The sequence below is a fragment of the Rhincodon typus genome, chromosome 2, assembly GCF_021869965.1.
Source record: "Rhincodon typus isolate 14 chromosome 2, sRhiTyp1.1, whole genome shotgun sequence".
NCBI classification, from domain to species: Eukaryota; Metazoa; Chordata; class Chondrichthyes; order Orectolobiformes; family Rhincodontidae; genus Rhincodon; species Rhincodon typus.
The window spans coordinates 50,320,713-50,342,934 of record NC_063333.1 but is presented as its reverse complement, the minus strand read 5'-3'; the positions used below and the strand labels follow the sequence as shown (position 1 = coordinate 50,342,934).

Genomic DNA, 22,222 nt, shown 5'->3' with positions numbered 1-22,222 from the left:
CCACAGCAGATGGTGGAATTTGAATTCAATAAAATATCTGGAATTAAGAATCTGATGATGATCATGAATCCATTGTCAATTGTTGGAAAAACCCATCTGGTTCACTAATGTCCCTTAGGGAAGGAAACTGCCATCCTTACCTGGTCTGGCCTACACGTGACTCCAGGCCCACAGCAATGTGGTTGACTCTTAACTGCCCTCTGGGCAATTAGGGATGGGCAATTAATGCTGCCCAGCCAGCGACGCCCTCATCCAATGAATGAATAACGGAAAAAAAATTCAAGTTCTTCCAGTGCATCTTGTAGATGGTACATACTGCTGCCACGATGTGATAGTGGAGGAGGAAGTGAATGTTTAATGCTTATGCCTTTTTTTTGTTTCACTTTTTTAAAGTGGTAATAATTGGCTGGATTGAATTTGCCTCACTATTTGTGGAAAGGATAATTTTCTACATAAAAAAAGTAGGTCTTGTCGCTGCGCTGGAAGAATATGGTTACACTAGTTCTAAAGCACAAATCCTCAATTAAAGTTTTTGAGAAGATTTGTCGCTCGGGTTGTGGATTAGGTTGTAGACTTGCTCGCTGAGCCGGTGTGTTTGGTTGCAGACATTTCATCACCCTGCTAGGTAACATCGTCAGCACGCCTCCGGTGAAGCGGTGGTGTTCTGTCCCATTTGTTATTTATATGCCTCGGTTTGCTGGGGTGGTTAGCATTACTTTCGGTTCTGTTTTTAGTGGTTGGCATATCGGGTCCAGTTCAATGTGTTTGTTGATGGAGTTCCGGTTGGAATGCCAGGCCTCCAGCAATTCCCTGGCATGTTTCTGTTTGGCTTGTGCTATTATGGGTGTGTTGTCCCAGTCGAATTTGTGTCCTTTTTTGTCCGTGTGTATTGAGACCAGTAAGAATTGGTCTTGTCTCTTGGTGGCTAGTTGGTGTTGTGTATCCTTATTGTCAGTTTTCTTCCAGTTTGGCCTGTGTAGTGTTTCTTACAGTTCTTACATGGTATTTTGTATATTACATTAGTTTTATTGGTTGTGGGTATGGGATCTTTTACATTCGTCAGTAGCTGTCGTAGGGTGGTTGTTGGTTTGTGGGCTACCCTGATACCTAGGGCTCTGAGTAGTCTTGTGGTCATCTCTGGTATGTCTCTGATGTACGGTAGGGTGACTAGTGTGTCTGACCATGTTGTGTCTTCTTGTTGTGGTCTGTCGTGTAGGTAATGGCGGATTGTGCTTTTTGGGTATCAATTCCTTTTAAAAACTCCATATAAGTGCTCCTGTTCTGCTTTGCGCAATTCTGGCTTGCTGCTGTGCGTTGTGGATCATTTGAACAATGTCCTGATGCAGCTCCATTTATCAACAAACACATTGAACTGGATCCAATAGACAAACCACTGAAAAACAGAACCAGAAGTGATGCCAACCACCCCAGCAAACCGAGGCATATAAATAACAAGCAGGACAGAACACCAACACTTCACCGGAGGCACACTGATGATGTTACCTAGCAGTGTGACGAAACGTCTGCAATCAAACGCGCTGGCTCAGCAAGCAAGTCTACAACCACAAATCCTCATTACTGCAGCTTTGATATTGTCAACAACCGTGGCCATGGCTCTATCCAAAGTGCTGGCATTTCTTGACATCACTTGGATAGTTTATAATTAGTTGAAGATTGTGATCCTTGAGACTTATGACGCCAAAATTAAACTTTCATTTAGCACTACTGGCCGAAGATAGTTGCAAATGCATCAAACTTGTCTTTTGCACTGATGTCTGAACTCCCCATCATTCAGGATGGGGAGCTCTATCCTCTAATTTAAATGTCCATCATCATTCCTGACAGGCTGTGGCAAGACTGCAAAATTTTGATCTCATCCATTGATCATAGGATCATGTTGCTCTGTCAATAGCATGCTTCATCTGCTGTTCTGCATGGGGTTAGTCCTGTTGTATTTCCACCAGGTTGGCATCTGATTTTATGTATGCCTGGCGTTGCTCCTGGCTTGCACGCCTACATTGAATTGAATTGAATCATCTGTTGTCATGTTTATTGAATGTAAAAACACAGTGAAAAGTGTACACCTTCGCCGTACATACATGGCGCCATTCACATTAACTGAGAATAAGATAAGAGAAAAGAAATAACTTAAGAGAGTCCAACTTTCCTTTCCACTGCTGCAGTCCTGCTCCAGGCTTTCCAGCCTTCGCCATGCCTCCACCAAAGTCCCACTCTCGGCTGCCTCACCGGCCTGCTCTCGCTGGCCCACTCTTGCTCCGCCAATGTCACTCCAGTCCACGCTTGATCCACTATCACTGCAGGAGACAACCCGTGTGTTTAGCTCCCACCATGTAGTTCCCGGTTGTGACCCGGCTCCTTAGGTAGGTAGTTAAAAGGTGTGGTGGGGTGGGGATAGAATTACTACAGAGGGAGAGAGATGAAGGGAGAAAAAAAAAGTAAGGACAAAGAAAGAAAGAAAGAGAAAGAGAACTGGCGAGTAGAGTGGAACTCCGAATGGAGCAACTTAACCTGCCACCATCTTGCCGGAAATAATTTGAATATTGAACAAGGATGGATCCCCTGATTTAATGATGATGGTAGAGTTACTGATATGCCAGGCCATGAGGCTGTAGGTTGTGGAAGAATGCAATTCTGCTACTCACAGAGCCGCAATGCTGTTCAGTTTTCAGCTGCTAGATCTATTCTGACACTATCAGATTTGACATGATGGTAGTGCTAAATAACATGATAGAAGGTGTCCTTAGTATGAAGATGGGTTTTCATCTCCACATCTCTCTGGTGGCTCTTTCTATCAATAATGTCATGGGCCACCTTGTTGGGTCTCTTGTCAACTTGCTAAAGTCCAGCCTGCCAGATAAGCAAATTTCTTCATCTACTGAATACTGTGCACTGAAACTTGTAAATGTTATTGTGTAATTTTTAAAATGTCTTTTCAGTTATTTAAAACAAGGTAACTCATCGATGATGGATTAGACATTTTTACTAAAATTGCTTATTTTTTAGTTGTATTGATAAAACTGCATCAGTCTACTACTACTCCACATTAAAGTTAGAGTTGGCTTACAGAACAGTAGGAAGCAACTTTGCCCATCATGTTGCTGCTGGCTCACTATTAGCATAATTCAGCTTGCCTTACACCCCACCTTTTCCCTGCAGTCCTGCAATTCTTTACTCTTCGGAAAATCATCCTGTTCCTTAAAGCCTCCAATAAATGCCCAGGCCATGTATTCCAAAACCTAACCAGTCATTTTGTAAAAGAATTTCTCCTCATGTGGCCTTCAGTTCTTCTACCAATCACCTTAAATTAATGTTTGTGATTCTTGATCCTTTTGTCAGTGTGAGCAGTTTTCATGATTCTTTCAAGAACACCCATGATATTGAACACAATTTATAGATAATCGTTTCTTAAATGTGCTCAATTGTACTAGCTCAAGGACAATTTTCCATTTGTAACTATACAACTGAGTTTCAGTGGAAGCTTGAACCACAAAAACAATTTGGAAACTAGTGCAGTTTTGAGTACAATTTGTGCCCAGGTTGCTATTGCATCCAAAGCAGAAACTTTACCATTGTAACATGTGCAATTGTTGCTCAGAACATTGAAGAACTATATCATTGTAAGTTCAGAATTACTTCTCAATCCACTGTACACTAAAAGAGGTAGTTTCTCATCTTCAGCAGCTGGGTAATAATTGGAAAAAATGATGACAGGTTGTACAATCCACTTGGTATTCTTCATAGTGATTTCAACAGATAGGATATTGGATGTGTCATTTAATGGACAGGAGCACTGCTCCATCAGATTGCTACCCATGAGGCAAATATGTAAACTAACACCAGTCTTTTGAAAAGCACAACAAAATAATTCAAATTAATACAGGTCTATCACATACTTATTGTCTGTTTTGTAGATAGAGTATGATATTTAAGATAGTGAAATACTAGTTATTTTTCCACATTACCAACAATTTATGAGTGCCATAATCAATTTGAAGAAAAATAACAGTATTTTACAGCTTCAGGTTGTGTATCCTTTAAACAACACTTTTGTAACATATCTTATGTACATTCATGTTCATATATTCATATTCATGTAATATTGCTTACATATGTCCAGGCTTTGAGTGAAGTTGCATTTAGAAATAACAGTATAAATTATTTAATTCTTTTTAAAAGTTTGTCTTGTTTAAAAGGATGTGATTAAAATATTACAACTGAGACTGTCTTGAAACACTTACTGAAGCAGTTTTTAAGAGAATACTAACAAGAGCATCACCATAAAATCAAATGTGAAACTACATTTTACAAACTGTTCTGCCACAATATGCTTAAAAATCTGTTTTGTACTCTGAGCTTCATCTTTCATGTCCACCATATTGGAATGATTACAGTTAATATTACAGCTAAAAGCAAATGGGAAACAAACTGGATTTAAAAACAAAATTCTTAGAATGAGCACACTGAGATTAAGCTAAAAGGCTTCAAAATCATGATGCGGAAAACTAACATATAAAATATTTAACATGTTAATTTCCAGACATCCTAATTGCTATTTAGCAGAGGCTGTATTCTTAAAATGAAAATGTCAGTACAATTCACATTGCTTTATCAGCTTCAGATATTTGGCATAAAACCATTAAGACTGATTTTGAAAAAGCTACAGATGCCAGTCATAATTTCTTGGTCAATGTCTAATATATTTGATGCAATTAATGACGATAAAAAACAAAATGAATAATCAGGAGAAATGTGATCTAACCCATTTGCTTCATATATTACACAACTGGTTTTACTCATGAACACATTATGCTATAGAAGAGAAACTTTATGAGAGTCAGAAGCTGGGAGGTGATGGCGTTGTGATATTTTCAATGGGCTAGTAATCCAAAGGTCTAGGTAATGTCCTAGGGACCTGGGTTTTAATCCCACCATGGCAGATGATGGAATATGAATTAAATGTTAGAAAGGTAAACTGAATTAAGAGTCCAATGATACTGATTGTCAGAAAATTAAATAAGGAATACTGCTGTCTTTATTTGGTCTGCCCTACATGTGACTCCAGACCATGTGACTCTTAACTGCACTCAGAAACGGCCCGGTAAGCTATTCAGTTGTATCAACTGCTAAAAAGGAAAAACAGAATGAAAACAGACCTGGCATCAACTAAGGCAGTGGAAATGATGAAGGTAAACACAGCCCTGTCTATCCTGCAGAGTTCTCCTCACTCTCATGTGGGGGTTAGTTCCAAAATTGGAAGACCTGACTCATAGAGTTTTAAAGTGAAGCAAAGGCCCTTGAGGCCATTGATCCTGTGGTGATTTATTTAGATTAATTCCACTTTCCAGGCTATGCCCTGTAATCCTGAATGTTATGGCATTTAAGTGCTCATGCACGTACTTTTTAAAGGTTGTGAGGTTTCCTGCTTCAATTATCCTCCCAGGCAGTACGTTCCAGATTCCTCAAATACCTCCACAAGTCCTGCCCTTCACCTTAAAATTATGCCCCCTTGTTATTGACCCTTCAACAAAGGGGAACAGCTACTTCCTATCCAACCTGCCCATTCCCTTCATGATCTTATACACCTCAATCAGGTACCCTCTTCAACTTCATAAAAACCGAAAGAGACATCGATACTGTAAATCAGAAACAAAAACAGAAATTGCTGGAAAAGCTAGCAGGTCTGGCAGTATCTGTGGAGAGAAATCACTGTTAATGTTTTGGGTTCGCTGGTTGTGGGTATGGGGTCATTTACATTTGTCGGTAGCTGTTGCAGGGTGATTGTTGGTTTGTGGGCTACCCTGATACCTAGGGGTCTGAGTAGTCTTGTGGTCATCTCTGATATGTCTGTGATGTACGGTAGGGTGACTAGTGTGTCTGGCCATGTTGTGTCTTGTTGTGGTCTGTCAAGGAGGTAATGGTGAATTGTGCTTTTTGGGTATCAATTCCTTTTAAAAATTCCGTATAAGTGCTTCTGTTCTTCTTTGCGCAATTCTGGATTGCTGCTGTGTGTTTTATCTCATTTGAATAATGTCCTGCCGCAGCTCTGTTTATGGGTGTTGGGGTGGTTGCTGGTGTAATTAAGTATCTGGTCTGGTTGGGTGGTCTTTCTGAATACACTAGCCTGGAGTTCCACATTGTTCTTACGTTCCACCATTACATCCAGGAAGGGTAGTTGGTTATTGTTTTCTTCTTTGGTGAATTTTATTCCCATGAGGATGTTGTTAATGTGTTGGTTGAGTTCTTCTAGTCTTGTGCACTTGATAATCACAAAGGTGTCATCTACATAGCAGACCCAGAATTGGGGTTGTATAGTGGGGAGCGCTGTTTGTTCTAACCTTTGCATTACTGCCTCTGCAATCAGCCCTGATACTGGGGACTCATTGGTGTTCTGTTGATTTGTTTGAATATACGGTCGTTGAAGGTGAAGTGGGTATTGAGGCACAGATCCAGCAGTTTCAGGGTGCTGTCCTTGTTGATGCTGTTGGTGTCATGGGGTGCCTGCCTTCCTGATTCGTCCAGCAGTGCGGCAATTGTCTCTTTAGCTAGGTCAATGTTTATGGATGTAAATAGTGCTGTTACATCGAAAGATATCATTATCTTGTCCTCTTCTATTCTGGTGTCCTTGATGATGTTGAGGAATTCTTAGGAGAAGTGGACAGAGTGGGTAATGTTATCTACTAAGTATTTCAGTTCCATTGTAGTTTTTTGGCTAGTCTATATGTTGGCATGCTTGGTAATGAGACAATGGGCCTGAGCGGGACTCCTGGCTTGTGTACCTTGTGGAGTCCATAGAAGCGGGGTGTGTTGGATCCTTCTGGTTTCATTTTTGGTAGTCTGTCTTGCTGATATCTCCTGAGTTGTGTAATTTCTTCACGGTTGTTGTAATCCACTTCTCTAACTGTGGTGCTGGTTCTATCGCCATCTGTTGGTAGGTTTCAGTATCTGCTAGTAGTGCATTAGCTTTCTCGATTTTTGGGCTCTGTCGAGGATTACTGTCATAGGTCCTTTGTCCACTGGTAAGATTACAATGTTTTTGTCTTTCTTGAGCCTTTCTCGGGATTTCTTCTCTTCTGTGTTAAATGTGTTCCACTTACCTTTTCTGCTCAGTATTGGGACTATTGTCTGTCTGATGGTCTGTTGTATTTCCTCTGTCAGTCTGTAGCTCTTTGGTGTGGATTCCAGTGCAGCCAGGAAGTCAGTTTTTTTGGTGTCTCTCCAGTTATAATTCAGTCCTCGTACTAGGACGGTCTTCTTAGTGTCTGTAATTGGTTGGTCTGAGATGTTCTTGATCCATGTTTCTGTGTTCTCCATGCCATTGATGTCGGTGATTTTGGACAGTTTTTCTTGTAGGGCTATTCTTTTCTTTGTTCTGGTCTTTTGTTGTTGTATGTTGATGGCTTGTTCCAGTGTGGTTGTCCATTCTTGGTCAGTTGTGTCGGAGTACAAAGTCTTTTGGTATGCAATTTTCCATCCATTAACTCCATCTTGACTTCCCGCTGCCTCAGGTAGGCAATCAACATTATCAAAGACCCCTCCCATCCCAGTCATACTCTCTTCCACCCTCTTCCGTTGGGCAGAACACACATACAAAGAGATTCAAGAACAGCTTCTTTCCTGCTGTTATCAGACTTTTGAACAGACCTCTCAAATACTAATTCTGATCTCTCTCTTTCTGCACCTTCTCTGCAGCTATAACACTGTATTCTGCTCTCTGTTCTGCTACCCTGATACACTTTGTACAGTACAATCTGCCTGTGTAGCATGCAAAACAACACTTTTCACAGTATCTTGGTACATGTGACAACAGTAAATCAATCAATCAATCAATCAAATCCAGGCTTGACCAGGTTGACAAGTGGTAAGTAACATTTATGCCACACAAATGCCAGGCAATGACCATTTCCAAAAGAGACAATCTAACCATCGCCTCTTGACATTCAATGGTATTACCATCATTGAATTCCCCACTATCAACATCCTTAGGGTTACCATTGACTAGAAACTCAACTGGACTCGCAACATAAACACAGTGGCTACAAGAATAGGTCAGAGGCTAGCAATACTGCAGTAAGTGACTCACCTCCTGATTCCCCAAAATCTATCCACCATCTATAAGGCACAAGTCAGGAGTGTGATGGAATACTCCCCAATTCCCTGCATTGGTGCAGCTTCAACAACACTCAAGAAGCCTGACACCATCCAGAACAAAACAGCCCACTTGATTGGCATCACATCCACAAGCATCCATTCTCTCAACCACTGACACCCAATAGCAGCAGTGGTGTCCTATCTACAAGGTGCACTGCAGAAATTCACCAAAGCTGCTAAGACAGCACCTTTCAAACCCACAACCACTCACATCTACAAGGACAAGGGCAGCAGATCAATGGGAGCACCACAAACTCTAGATACCTCTGCAAACCACTCAGCATCCTAACTTGGAAACATATTGCTGTTATTTCTGTGTTGCTGGGTCAAAATTCTGGAATTTCCCATAATGACTTTGTGGGTCTCCCATAGCATGTGGACTGCAGCAGTTCAAGAAGGCAGTTCCTCACCATCTTCTCAAGGGCAATTAGGGATGAGCAGTAATTGCTGGACCAGGCTGTGAGGCCCATATCCCGTGAGTAAATCTAAAATGGAAGTTGAAATGGGCTGAAATAAAGAATACATTTAAATTGGCATGGATTTAGACTGGTTTATTTCCTCTCTCCATAGTTTCTATTAATGAAATGTTACCAATCCAGTAAATAAATGATAAGATGTTAAATGCACACAACAATGAGATTCTTCAAATATGCTTGCAGCCGGTGGGCAGAATATTTTCCATCAATGAACCTTATATGGTTGGCTTGCTGCACGGAGGTTACCATCAGTTGTGGTGGATTATAGATGAAGATGATTAACAAAACAGAAAAAATACTCCTTGAAAAATTGGCTTCGGTGAAAATAATTTTTCCAAAACACAGTGACTGAACAATTGCATCAGCATCTCATTACTGTGTTTTCCCGGACTAATTGCTTTTGTTCTTTTATTTAGGAACAATTATAATGTCAGAGGACCTGAGGGATGCTCTTGATAACATGTACGATGCTCGGATTCCAAAGATCTGGTTCAAAATTTCCTGGGAGTCTGCTACTCTTGGATTCTGGTTTACAGAACTGCTTGAAAGAAACCAACAATTCCAAACCTGGATTTTTGATGGAAGACCAAACCAGTTCTGGATGACAGGATTCTTTAATCCTCAGGTTAGAAGGATATTCTGAAAAATATGTAAAAGAGTCTTGGAGGTAAAAGTTAGTTTAAAAAGTAACACTTGGAAATGAACATACTGGTCATACTGGAGCTTCTTTCTGAGGTATGCAAGACCAATCAGATTATTATGTACTATTTGCAAGTTTTGCTGGTCTTTCCTTCAGTGATAGCACTTAAACTCATGACTGTGTTTATTAATAGTCATTAAATCACATAATTGCCTTAATTTTACTGTTTTAGGAATGTTAAGATATCTTCATTTATTTTGCATTACTATTAACAAGGCTGTGTTGAATTAGTAAAACACTTCAGGATTTTCTGGAAGTAATTGAAATATATATTTTTAAACTGTTAACCTGTTCTGAAATTTTATATTTTCTGATGGTGAGAAAATGAAAATCATTTTTTATAGTTTTGTAAATGTTAGAAGTATCTAGACATCAATTTTGATTGTTGTCAACAAACTGTACTACAATAATTTATTTTCCAAATGAAAACCGAAAGAACTGTGGATGCTGTAAATCCAGAACAAAAAAACAGAAGTTACTGGAAAAGGTCAGCAGGTCTGGCAGCATCTGTGAAGAAAACATCAGAGTTAATGTTTCGGGTCTGGTAACTCTTCCTCAGAACTGGTTCCTCAGAAGAGTTCTGAGCAAGGGTCACCAGACCCGAAACGTTAACTCTGACTTTTTCTTCACAGATGCTGCCAGACCTGCTGAGCTTTTCCAGCAGCTTCTGAATTTGTTTTCCAAGTATTGTTCTATTTTATTGTTCTCCCTTTGTGTATGCTTCTCAGTCTCTTGTAGACCTTTGCTTTCAGATTGATCATTCTTAGAATTATTTAGGTTACTGCCTTCATCGATTCCACAATCAAGAACATCAAAGTCTCCCATCAATTCCCTCCTCACTGTCCTCTTAAGGCTCATCGTTTTCAATGAGAGTCCGAGACCGGTGGTAGGTTTCAGGTAACCATTATTGCAGCTCTATTTTCAGTACAGATTCATTTCTCCAGAGCACAAGGCAGACAAAACATTTTGGAATGTCTTAACTTATACAGTTTAAACTTAGAGCGTACACGCCTCCCCTTTGTTTACTATTGGTCAGCAGTGCTGAGTTATCCCTTTGTAATTGGATCTCTGCTACAGCATCTTGTACTGTGCATGCTTGCCTCAGCAATTTACTTGACACAATTTAACTGTTGATAGTCTTTAACCCAAAGGAACTACTGCTGCACTCAGCAATTTCAGTTTATTTCATGATGTTCCCCAGACTCTCTTATCTCCCTTCTTGAGGCTTGTCAACAATGGATAATGTATTCAAATACATTCCTGCCCAGATACTTGCCAGCTGCACCATGTTAACTGCCAATTACTTAGATACTTGTCTATCACTTCAGAACTTTTTAAATTCCTTATTAACCCCATTACAGGAAGTACAGAAGAATATTGATTTTTGCTAAAAGTTATATCAGTTCCACAAAGTTATGTGGTTACACCTAATGTTAGAATTCTTTAGCTAGCAAGTTGTGTTTACCGTATTTGCTAGACACCCCCATCTTTATCGTTGGGTGTCTTATAATGTGTTCATTCAACCCACCTTCCAATGTCTGTTCATTTCTTCCTGTAATGATATGGAGCAGCTTTCACTGTCTGAGACTAGTTTGCTCTTATAATTTTTATTTGAACTTTTTCTCTTAACGCTTTTAGTGATCGGTGAATCTATAATACTTCAGAATCTATAACTATGATTATCTGAAGAATCTTAACTAAAACCTATTTTTAGCATTGTACAGATTGATTAAGTAATTCAAGAGCACTAATTATTGTGAAATGTTCTTATCTATGTTTCATGCGCAAATAACTGCAGCTGCACATTCTATCTCTGTTCAGACTTGAGTCCACGGAGCTACTATTGTTCTACTTGTGAAGACCTCATTAAGCAAATACTTTTTCCAAGCTCTCTAACTACTGTCAACCATGTTTTGCTGCATTAGCTGTGGGCAGCTGTCTGCCATTTTGTTCTGCTCAGTCATGGGCATCCCTATCAGCCCATTTTGTACTTAAATTATTCTCTACTGTCACAACAATGTAGACTTGCCACTGACCTGAATTTAAACCTGGACTGTCTACATTTGGCCTGGATTTTCCCTCCCAATTTGTCTGCCCAGAGTTGGGAGAATGCCTGGTTCTTGAATCTGACCTTTAAAAATGGCTGCCCAGATGCATCTTAGGCAGGGTCTTTAGACAACAGCTTCCAAACCCATGATCACTTCCATCTAGAAGAACAGAGGTAGCAGTTACGTAGGAACACCACTCCTGCAAGTTCCCCTCCAAGCCACTCACCATCCTGGCTTGGAAATATGTCACCCTTCCTTCACTGTCATTTGGTCAAAAGCATGGAATTCTCTCTCTAAGGGCATTGTGGGTGTACCTGCATGAAATGAATTGCAGCAGTTCAAGGAGGCGGCTCACCACCATCTTCTCAAAGACAATTAGGGACGGGCAATAAATGCTGGCCTAGCCAGCAACTCCCATACCCTAAGAATGAATAATGAATAATGAATGATTTTTTTTCATTGGATGTGGAGAGGTTCGATCGGTTGGATTGGAAATTGGGGCAGACAGCGCTGGAAGAAGTGAGGAAGCTGTCGAGTGTGGAGGAGGACTGATAGTAGGCCTGCCTTGATGATTTTACACTGTCTCCACAATCTAAATCTGGATAATAAACCATGAAACATTGCTCCAGCCCTCACCTTTCATCTCATATGTATTCCTGATGCATGCTGATCAACATATCGATAGTTTTGGAACTTTATTGCCATTCCTTCAGTGTTACTGGGTTAAAATTCTGGAACTTAATTCCTAATAGCACTGGCAGTCCCTACATCCCACAGACTGCAGTGGCGCTAGAAGACAATTGACCACCAAATTTTCAAAGACAATTAGAGCTGGGCAAAACAGGCTGACCTAGTCAGTGATGCCCATTTCTCACAGTTTGAGGGTAGTGGGTGGATGCTTAAAGTCACATCTGTGCTTTTCTCTCTGGAAGTTGGTAACAGTAATAGTTGGATGTACAGTTCCTCCACGTTAAGTACATAAGTCAAAGTTTGGCTACATTTGCAATATTGTGTTCAATTCTGGTTGCCACACTACCAGAAGGATGTGGTGGCTTTGGAAAGGGTACAGAAAAGATTTGCCAGGATGTTGCCTGGTATGGAGGATATTTGCTATGCGAAGACTTGGGTTGTTCTCACTGGAACGATGGAGGTTGAGGGGTGACCTGATAGAGGTCTACAAGATTATGAAGGGCATGGACAGACTGGACAGTCAGAAGCTTTTTCCCACGGTGGAAGAGTCAGTCACGAGGCGACATGGGTTTAAGGTGCGAGGGGCAAGGTTTAAAGGTGATGTACGAGGCAAGTTTTTTACACAGAGGGTGGTGGGTGCCTGGAACTCGCTGCTGGGGGAGGTTGAGGAAGCAGATACTATAGTAAGTTTTAAAGGGCGTCTTGACAAATATATGAATAGGATGGGAATCGAGGGATACGGTCCGCGGAAGGGTAGGGGGTTTTAGTTGCGACAGGCAGCATGTCGGTGCAGGCTTGGAGGGCTGAAGGGCCTGTTCCTGTACTGTAATTTTCTTTGTTCTTTGTTCTTTGAATTGGACCTATATGTCTCATTTGCCAGTTTTACTGGTTTTAACCATCCTGCTCCCCACCTCTCCCACAATTCCCACCGCACAAGACTTGGAAGAAAGCAGCCTATTGTCTCACCATTGGTTCCGTTGAAGGCTCGGCCTCCAGCAACAATCTCTGGAACCCAAACATCTGGCAGTTTTTTGCAAGATGGGACATCAGCATCCAGGCCAGTGATTGGCTGAGAAGACCACCTGTAAGTGCTTCATTACCTGATTGGAGCCCAGCATACTTTCCAATTGGTGGGGGCAGAAGGTCAGTCCACGCTTGGTGCTTTGAGCACTGAGGCTCAGCCAATACATCTATGCAGACTTCACTACTTTGAGAGAAAAATACTCTAATTCAAAAAAACCCATTTACAACATTTACATTCCTTCAGCTAGATAAAGCCTGACATCAACAAACACTGCAATCAAGTGTACAATCATTTACAACAACAAGCATTTGAATTCATTTATGTTCCATTATCAAAGAGTCTATAATCACTTGTGAATGGGGCAAACGGTTGGAGATGGTGTTTGTTTGAGATCTGTATAGAGTATCATAGCAAATTTGTTCACATGGCAGTTTAGCGCATAAGGATGAAGGTGACTCCATCTTCTACCTGTTTTATCATCTCAGCAAGTTCTCCTTCATTGTCTTCAAGCTAACAAAGTGCAAATTCCTATTATATTATTCCGGATGTACAAACTATGTGTTAATTCAGTAACTAAATAAATAAATTGTGTAAGAGATGGCAGCACTGGTGGTGATACAACATGTAACAATGTGTGAGGTGCACTGCAGTAAGTGTGGCGACAATTTCCACAAGTTTGGCTCAGAGTTGCTGAGCTAGAGTCTGAATTACAAGATGGTGGATATGCTGGTTATGATCTTATCAAAGTTCCTTAGACTCAGGAACAGTGCCGTCAGATTGAAAGTTGTCAAGTGTTGCACCACTTTTCAGAAAGGAGGGAGTGAGTAAAAATGGTGCCTCAGGTCACTTAGGCTACTATAAATGTTTGGGAAAATGGTGGAATCTATTATTACGGGAGCCTTAACAATGAGCTTAGAAAAGCAAAGTATTATAAGAAAATCCTTTTTGACAAATTTATTGAAGATTTTTGAGGATGTAATTAGTAAGGGAATTAAAGGGAAAAACCAGTTGATGTAGATCTAGATTTCCAAAAGTATACAATGGGGTTCTGTACGAAAGATTAATAGGCAAGATAGGGACTCATGGAGTTGAGGACCATGTTATTTGCATAGATGGGTGATTAATTAATAGTAAGGAAGCAGAGAGTGGGCATAGATGGGGCATTTTTAAGTTGGCAAGCAACAGTTAGTGGAGTGCCACAGGGTTTAGTGCTGGGGCCTCAGTTATTTACAGGCTATATTAATGGCTGAGTTGAACAGTCAGGGAGTAATGCATCCACAACCAAAAACAGAAGTTGTTGGAAAAGCTCAGCAGGTATGGGAACATCTGTGAAGAGAAATCAAAGTTAACATTTTGGGTCCAGTGACCCTTCCTTAGAACACTGTTAAAACGTTAACTCTGATTTCTCTTCACAGATGCTGCCAGACGTGCTAAGCTTTTCCAGCAACTGCTGTTTTTGTTTCTGATTTGCAGCATGTGCAGTTCTTTTGGTTTTTATTTAGTATTTAACTCACTGCCACATCTCTTCTAGCCATGACCACCTTGAAGAAGTTCTGCTCCTCTCTCCAATGGGATTTCCGTTCCAATTTTTTTTCTTGTCCACAGACATTAATTTCACAGTCAGTCCTGGTGTTTGACCAGGTAATTGCTAAAGCTCATTTCCACAGCCATATCACATTCCTCAGTGACTGCCTCTGGCTCAGACTCACCCCACGTGGATTCCAACTGAATTTCATCTCTTGTGCTTTGAATCCACCCAGGATCACAGGCATCTCTGTGATGTTCAACATTTCATAGACAGCTGCTCTTGCCGCATCCTGAGATCCACATTCAGTCCCATGTGGCGTCACATGCACACCCTCAATCTCTCTCTCCAACAGCATTGCATCGCGCTGGTTCAGGGATCTGAGGAAGGGTCACCGGAGCCGAAACATTAGCTCTGATTTCTCTTCACGGATGCTGCCTGACCAGCTGAGATTTCCAACAACTTCTGTTTTTGTTTCTGATTGACAGCATCTGCAGTTCTTTCGGTTTTTAGTAATACATCCACATTTGCTAGATTGAAAGGTAAACTGTGGGGCCTATACAAAGAGGCTGCAAAGAGAAATGGGCAGCTTAAGTGAGTGGGCTGCAGAATAGGAGATGGATTGTAATGTAGCGAATCGTGAAATTATTCAGTTTGTTTATGAGAATAGAAAAGCAGGATAGCTCTTAAATGGTGTGAAACTTGTAGGTATTGCTGTTTAAAGACACTTGGTTGTTTCAACATCTGCAAAAAGTTAGCATGAGATACTGCAATCAGGTAGGAAGGCAAATGACGTGTTGCCTTTATTGCAAGGAGATTGGAATACTGGAATAGAGAAGCCTTCCTCAAATTGTGCAAGGTTTTGGTGAGACCACATCTGGAGTACTGTGTGCAGTTTTGATCTTTCTATTTAAGAAAAGATATATTTATATTGGAGACAATACAATGGTCATTCACTAAACTGATTCCTGGGATGAACAGTTATCCCATAAAGAGAAGCTGAGCAAACTGGGTCTATATTCTCTGGTGTTTAGAAGAATCAGAGGCAATCTAATTAAAGTATACAAGATTCTCAGGGGCCTTGATAGGCTGGACACTAAGCTTGTTTCTGCTGGTCATGAATCTAAAACACAAAGTCCTAGAACAAAAGGAATGGATAATTTAGGATTGAGATGAGGAGAAATTAATTCACTCAAAGCGTTGTGAATCTTTGGAATTCTCTAGCCCAGAAGGTTATGGAGTCTGCATCACAGAATATATCTAAAGTTGGAAAAGATAGATTTTGATGTCTCAGGAAATTGTAATATTTGGGGCAGTGGGTAAGGAATTTACTGAAGACCATCCTGATCATATAGAATGGCAGAGTAGGCTCAACAATCTATATGATTTACTCCTGCTCCTGTTTCTTGTGTTCTTGTCACTGTCAAACACAAAGACATCACAGTATTTTCTCTTGTCCTATTAGCAATGTAAGAATATAGGAACAGGAGTTGACCATTAAGAAGGAAAAGCAAGACTTGTTTGTATAGCATCATTCATGATTAAAGAACATCCCAAAACACCTTACAGCCAATTAAGTACTTTGAAGTACATTAACTATTGTCCATAGGAATCCCAGCAGCCAGTTTATGCACAGCAAGCTCACAAAAGCAGCAATGTGATAAAGGCTATATCATCTGTTTTTGTGATGCCTGCTTGCTGCCTACATTGGGAATGAGGTGCTGGGTTAATCACATATTGTGATCTCTGCACATTTGTTTAAGGGTGATGAATTTTGCAGCTTTTGATTTTGAAACATTAGTGAATTTTCAATTGATCTACGACGTTACCTCATAGGGGATTGACTTCTGCATACATTGATTCTGCAAAAATTGATCTATTGATTAAGATAAGGATATTTCTTTCCTCAGGGCTTTTTGACTGCGATGCGACAGGAAACCACACGTATGAATCTGAGCAAGGGCTGGGCACTGGACAGTGTCATCCTTTATAACGAAGTGACCAAGATGATGAAAGAAGATGTTAATTCATTCCCTCCTGCAGATGTTGGTGGTGTTTATGTTTATGGCCTGTTCTTGGAAGGAGGAGGCTGGGACAGAAGGAATACAAGGCTGATGGAATCACCTCCAAAGGTAACATATGATATAAAGAAATGAAATATTTGGATTTATAGATGCTCATTGTAGCAATTTTAATCTGCAATAATTGGGTTGGTGGTCATTTTACAAGCAGTAGCAGGGTCATATCAAGACTTAGCACAGGAACAGTGGAGCCACCGCAATCCTAATAGGCTACCATGACACCCAACAGCAAGGCAACATATTCTTACCATTCAGGAAGCGGCTTGAAACAGTACAAGATTAGGATGTAGAATGCATAAAACATAAACCACCACTGGGCAGCACTGGGGTTAAAAATGCTGAGCCTTTACAGGACAATAAATTGGGTTTAGTTTATTGCCATGTTTTTCAGGAGAGTCTCTCTTGTGCCAGATTAAGTGCCAGCAATTTTCTTTTTTCATCTTGTACTCCTAAAATTGTTACATCCCACCACTGGGGTGCTTTCAAAGCAACCTTTAGCATTAGCTTCACATTATCTTGTCAAATGTAAATTATAGTTAGGTACTTTGGCATTCCCCGAGGTGGGCTGTAATTTAATATTGAAGGAGCCACTTTATAAACCTCTTCTTTAATTCTCTTCCTGTTCTGGTGCAGTTTTATAATTTTATTTAATGGTCAGCAAGTCTGGAAATTGGAAAATACCGTGTATCGCTGTTTGTCTAGTAATAAGTATTGATCTGATCCAGATATAAACTATAAACTGCAAGAAGCGTTCCTAAAAGCAGGCAAAATTCAGCCAAGGAGAGAAACTTGGAAACAGTATGAAGCACATCATCAGTTGTCCATCTCACACTTGAAGCTAAAGGCATTGACAAACATTGTCTCCCATGTACCTTTAATAGTTACTGTTTGAATGCTATTTATCTTCAAAGATGTGAATGGGGTTAGTCATTCTTAGCAGGATTTTGCAAGAGTTTGAAGTACATCAGACTCTGAATGCCTTTTATTTGCAGGCAGGTTGCTTATCAATGAATCTCTCACACAGGCTCTGGAATTTAGTCATCGTGGCAGGGTTTGACTATAGACCCAAAAGCTGACACAGCCTTGATTCGGCTTTTCTGGGAATTTTGGCCACAGTTAATGATTTATTTAGCAAGTAGTAAGTTGCCTTTGTGGACTATGTCCTAGTTAGGGACAAGAACCTAATTCCAAGAGCTGCCAACAGCTCAACAATCCCATCAGCTCCTTTGGGTGTGATGATCATGGCTGGCACTTCACCTAGCTAAAAGGACACAAGGACGGATGTTGACCTTACAATGATTTAAGCGGAGTTCAAGATCACTCGGGATAATCAGGTAGTGCCTGGTGAAAAGGTGAGTTGGTTAGTGATGGTGGAAATGTCTATTGCCCGAAGGGCAGCCATGACCACTGGTGTCCCCATCAAGGGCCACAGAGTGTCCATTTAAGGTGTCCTTAACACCCCACACACATATGTCAGCATGGGAGGCTACCAGAATTCACCTAGCAACTCATTATATGGCAAATGACCCACCCTGTGGTAAAAAGACAGCAGATGATGCTTAGTTAGTCTTGAAAGTTGTTCAATTTGTTTCCATCGTTCCTTCCATTGGTGAAATGTTATGTTGGTAGGGAGGTGATGGGCACTCTAACCCCTGCTTTTCCTCAGCATTTTAAGGGTTCTACAGCCCCCTAGCCTATCTCAAGAGGCTGGAATTCAGCCCTCTAAAGGGTAATCCATGCAGGTAACAGCTCACTTACAAGAGGCAGAGTGGATAACTGTGAAAGGTGGCCATTTCCCAACTTTTCATTACCTGTACTGCCTAATTTCATCTGCAGAAATGATCATTGATGAGACTACCTCCATTTTTGTTGTTGAAAAGCATAATAGACATAGTTTGCAGGTTAAGGGAATTATGATTCTATTCAAACTGCAAACAGTCTTGTGTAGCTAAGCAGTTCTCTTCATTTGGCCCATTTATATACTTAAATGAATACATTTATATTTTAAATGAAGGACAATAGTATTGTCAGACAGCAAGAAAGTCATATTTTTGTGCATAGTATTTCACCTCTACCGATTTCAATTTAAGGAAGTTTATTGCCACCAGCCCTTTCTAACAAATTAACATACAGTAACAGAAAAGCAGTCTGTATCCCTTTCATACAAATATCTATACCCTTTAAAATATTTGAAACATTAGGTGGACTTGAATTTTTAAATTATTAGTGAGGTTATTGACAGCAATTAAGACATCACATTGTGAAAGAGCCCTAGACTGGACTGAACATTCTGTCCTTTGGGTGTCATGTGAAAATCATTTTAATGCCAATACCGGCTCATTTGTTATTACAAAAACAGATAGTACATGACTGATAGAAGCAGCAACTTATTGCCGAGCTCCTCCTACTCCTGACTTTTGGACTGATTCAGTCTTGCAGCTGTATAGCTGAGACACTAACAGAGTACTGGGGAAAAGTCTCTCCTCTGCCATGTGTGTGGAGAGGGATTCAGTTATTTAACCAACTTTACACCATCTACTGCACATTGAGGAGAGACTATGTAAATACTCAGACTGCAATTTAATCCATCCTGGAGCTCCTGTCAAAAACAAGCTGCTGGCGACGTTACTTTTGCTATAGAATGTTTTTTATTTTCATTCTTCTTAATTTCCTACCTCTAGATCCATAAGCTGTTTTTCAATGACTGTTACATACTGGCAGGTTGTCATAAATATTATAACAAGGACAAAGGACCAAAATCAATCCGATCTTGCTCTGTGTCCTTCAAATCAGCTTAGCCTCCAGGTTAGGTACAGATCTCTGGCTTGACTTGGGCCTGAAGGAAACTGCATATGGTTAAAGTTCCGATGTTTAGTTCAAGTCATTAATCTTTAGTCCAATTGACTTCCAACTTGGAAAGTGACCTAGACATCTTAACAATGACATCTTTATTCGTATCTATTCAAGCTGTATGAAGTATTCCTGAATTATGCACACTGATTTGTTTGAGGATTAGGGATTTTATGATTTTATGATTCTAATAGACCTCTAGACAGAAAAGATTGGTGTAGACATGTATTAGAGCCTTAAGCAACCCAATCCTACATTGTTGTAGATTCAACTCAAAGCCTCGATTGAAACAACCTCAAAATTCTGGGCTGAAACTCCAACAGTGCTGCACATGCTTCCAGTTAAAATGTTTCTCATGACTACACATGGATTGCTCCAAAGTTGCGACAGATCTTTCAAGGACCATTGACATCTCTCAAGCAAAAATAATGAAATGCTGATGAATTGTCAGTAGTTTTTTAAACGTAAGTTTCAACAGGAGGAGAGAAGGAAGGATACAGGATTTGCAAATAACTCAAAAAATCACCATGTTTTGGTGAGATGAATAATCCCACAGAAGTTCAGGAGATACCATAATGTTGTGCTTGACTGAATATTGAGAACAGTTAGCAAATGAGTAGGGAAAGAAGAAAAAAAAAGAGAAATACAATAATACCCCTGGTCCCACGATAAAGGAACCTCCATGAGTTTCCACCATTCAAAATAATGGTTAAAACAAAATCAGCCTCATTGTAATTGAGCACTCAAACCTGCCTGATTATTTATCAATTTCTCCTCCAGTTTGTTTCATGATCTCCTTTAGCAACTATGTGATAAAAGAAATGACACCACAGGGACGTAGATTTCAAAGCATCTTTGTAAACTTTTGAGGAGGTTCAGTATGTGTCTGTAGCTCACCAGTCTCATTTTAAATGAGGTACAAAACCAATATTAAATGTGCCTTCAGCCAAGTCATTCTGACGTAGGAATGGGATCCTGTACATAGGCGGTTTGGTGTGAGTGAATCTGTAGGAGCAATTATAGTCCTAGTCCTATAGCAGTTATTATCCAGATCATGTGGAAAACATAAACAATTAATAAATCTGCATCAAACATGTTATATTTTGCAGGACAGACTAAAACAGTGTGCAACACATAGAAAATCAACACCAAATTAAACTCATTTATTCTGATATTAACATTAGTGTACAGTGGCCAAAAGAAGGTGCTATTACACTCCTACCTCCTTAATGAATGCGCTATTTAATGGTTAAAATTTCATGCAACTTATATAGAATCATAGCATCCCTACAGTGTGGAAGCAGGCTATTCAGCCCATCAAGGCCACACTGACCCTTCGATGAGCAGCCCACCCTATCCCTATAATCCTGCTGTTAATCCACCTAGTCTGCACTTCCCTGCATACTATTTAGCACAGCCAATCCACATCCTTAGACTATGGGAGGAAACTGGAGCACCTGAAGAAAACCCACAGAGACATGGCGAGAATGTACAAACTCCACACAGATGGAGAAATGGCCTGAGAGTGGAATTGAACCCAGATCGCTGATGCTGCTGCTAACCACTGAGCCACTGTGCCACCCTAAATGTACGGCTTGTTTTCATTTATTAACCATGGATTTTCAATTGCTAAGAGATGCCTTCTTTCTTGACTCAAACTTTCAACTCCTGAGGAAGGAATCTGACCTGTTCTGATATGAGACTGAGGAGACGTTTTCTCTAACAGGGACCGATTTTACCGTTTACCAGACACGACTTTCTGAATCTGACTCAAAACTGAATCAGTTTCATTCACAATTTGTGTTGGAATAACTAATGGTACTCTACCCTAACTATCCAATATGTCAGAACCATTTGACTCATCCCAACATTTTCATTACCAATCTTACCAACATCTTAACTGAATATGTGTGACGACAGCACACTTCAAAACTCTCCCTGATAGCCACTTCAGCCTAATGTGTTCTTCTATCTTAACCTGCAGCGTCAACTTCTCTCATTGTAACCCATAATTGAGACTCTGTTTTTGTGTAGATTGTTTTTCATCTATTGACAGTAGTAAAAGTGACTTTTAGCAATGAAAACCCCATTCTAGGCTGTTTTCTGAAAAACAATTCAGCTGGAGTTGTCAGTGGTAGTATGAGGTATATTGCAATAAATATTTTCCAGTTTATACTTCAATGGCATCTGACATTTTTTCCAGTCTGTCTGTGGTATTTGTTTAGCAACAGTATGTTTAACAATCTGTACTGCATACTGTACTGCTCTCTTCAAGGTAGGATATTATGGTGGAACTCCAGTATGTTTTAACCATTAATCTAATGATGTTTGAAAACTTTTCTGATATAACTAAAGTCTGTTGTCAGGTACAATTTCCTCCAGGAACCATATGCAGCAATCTAACAATGCAAAATCTTTAAAATTTTGCTTATGAAAATACGAATTAGGAGCAAGAGTAATCCCCTTGATCCTTTGGGCCTGATTGGCCATTCAGTAAGATCATATCTGATTTTGTTACACTATAGTCCCCATACCCCTGACAAGCTTTCACCTCCTTGCTTATGTCTGCTATAAAAGTATTCAGGTTCTGTTCCCACCACTTTTTGAGGAAGAAATTTTCAAAGACTTATGATCCTGTGAGAGAAAACATTTCTCATCT

At 40.2% G+C, this 22,222-nt stretch overlaps 1 protein-coding gene across 1 annotated transcript in view; it reads left to right on the top strand.

Moving 5' to 3' along the window:
• The window catches only part of LOC109911901 (dynein axonemal heavy chain 5-like), a 274,289-nt gene that overhangs the window by 244,149 nt on the left and 7,918 nt on the right, over positions 1 to 22,222 (top strand). Inside the window, exons 46-47 of the mRNA XM_048607992.1 lie at positions 9,062 to 9,270; positions 16,543 to 16,764. Of these exons, the coding sequence (XP_048463949.1) occupies positions 9,062 to 9,270; positions 16,543 to 16,764 (431 nt within the window). The remainder of the gene's footprint in view (positions 1 to 9,061; positions 9,271 to 16,542; positions 16,765 to 22,222) is intronic.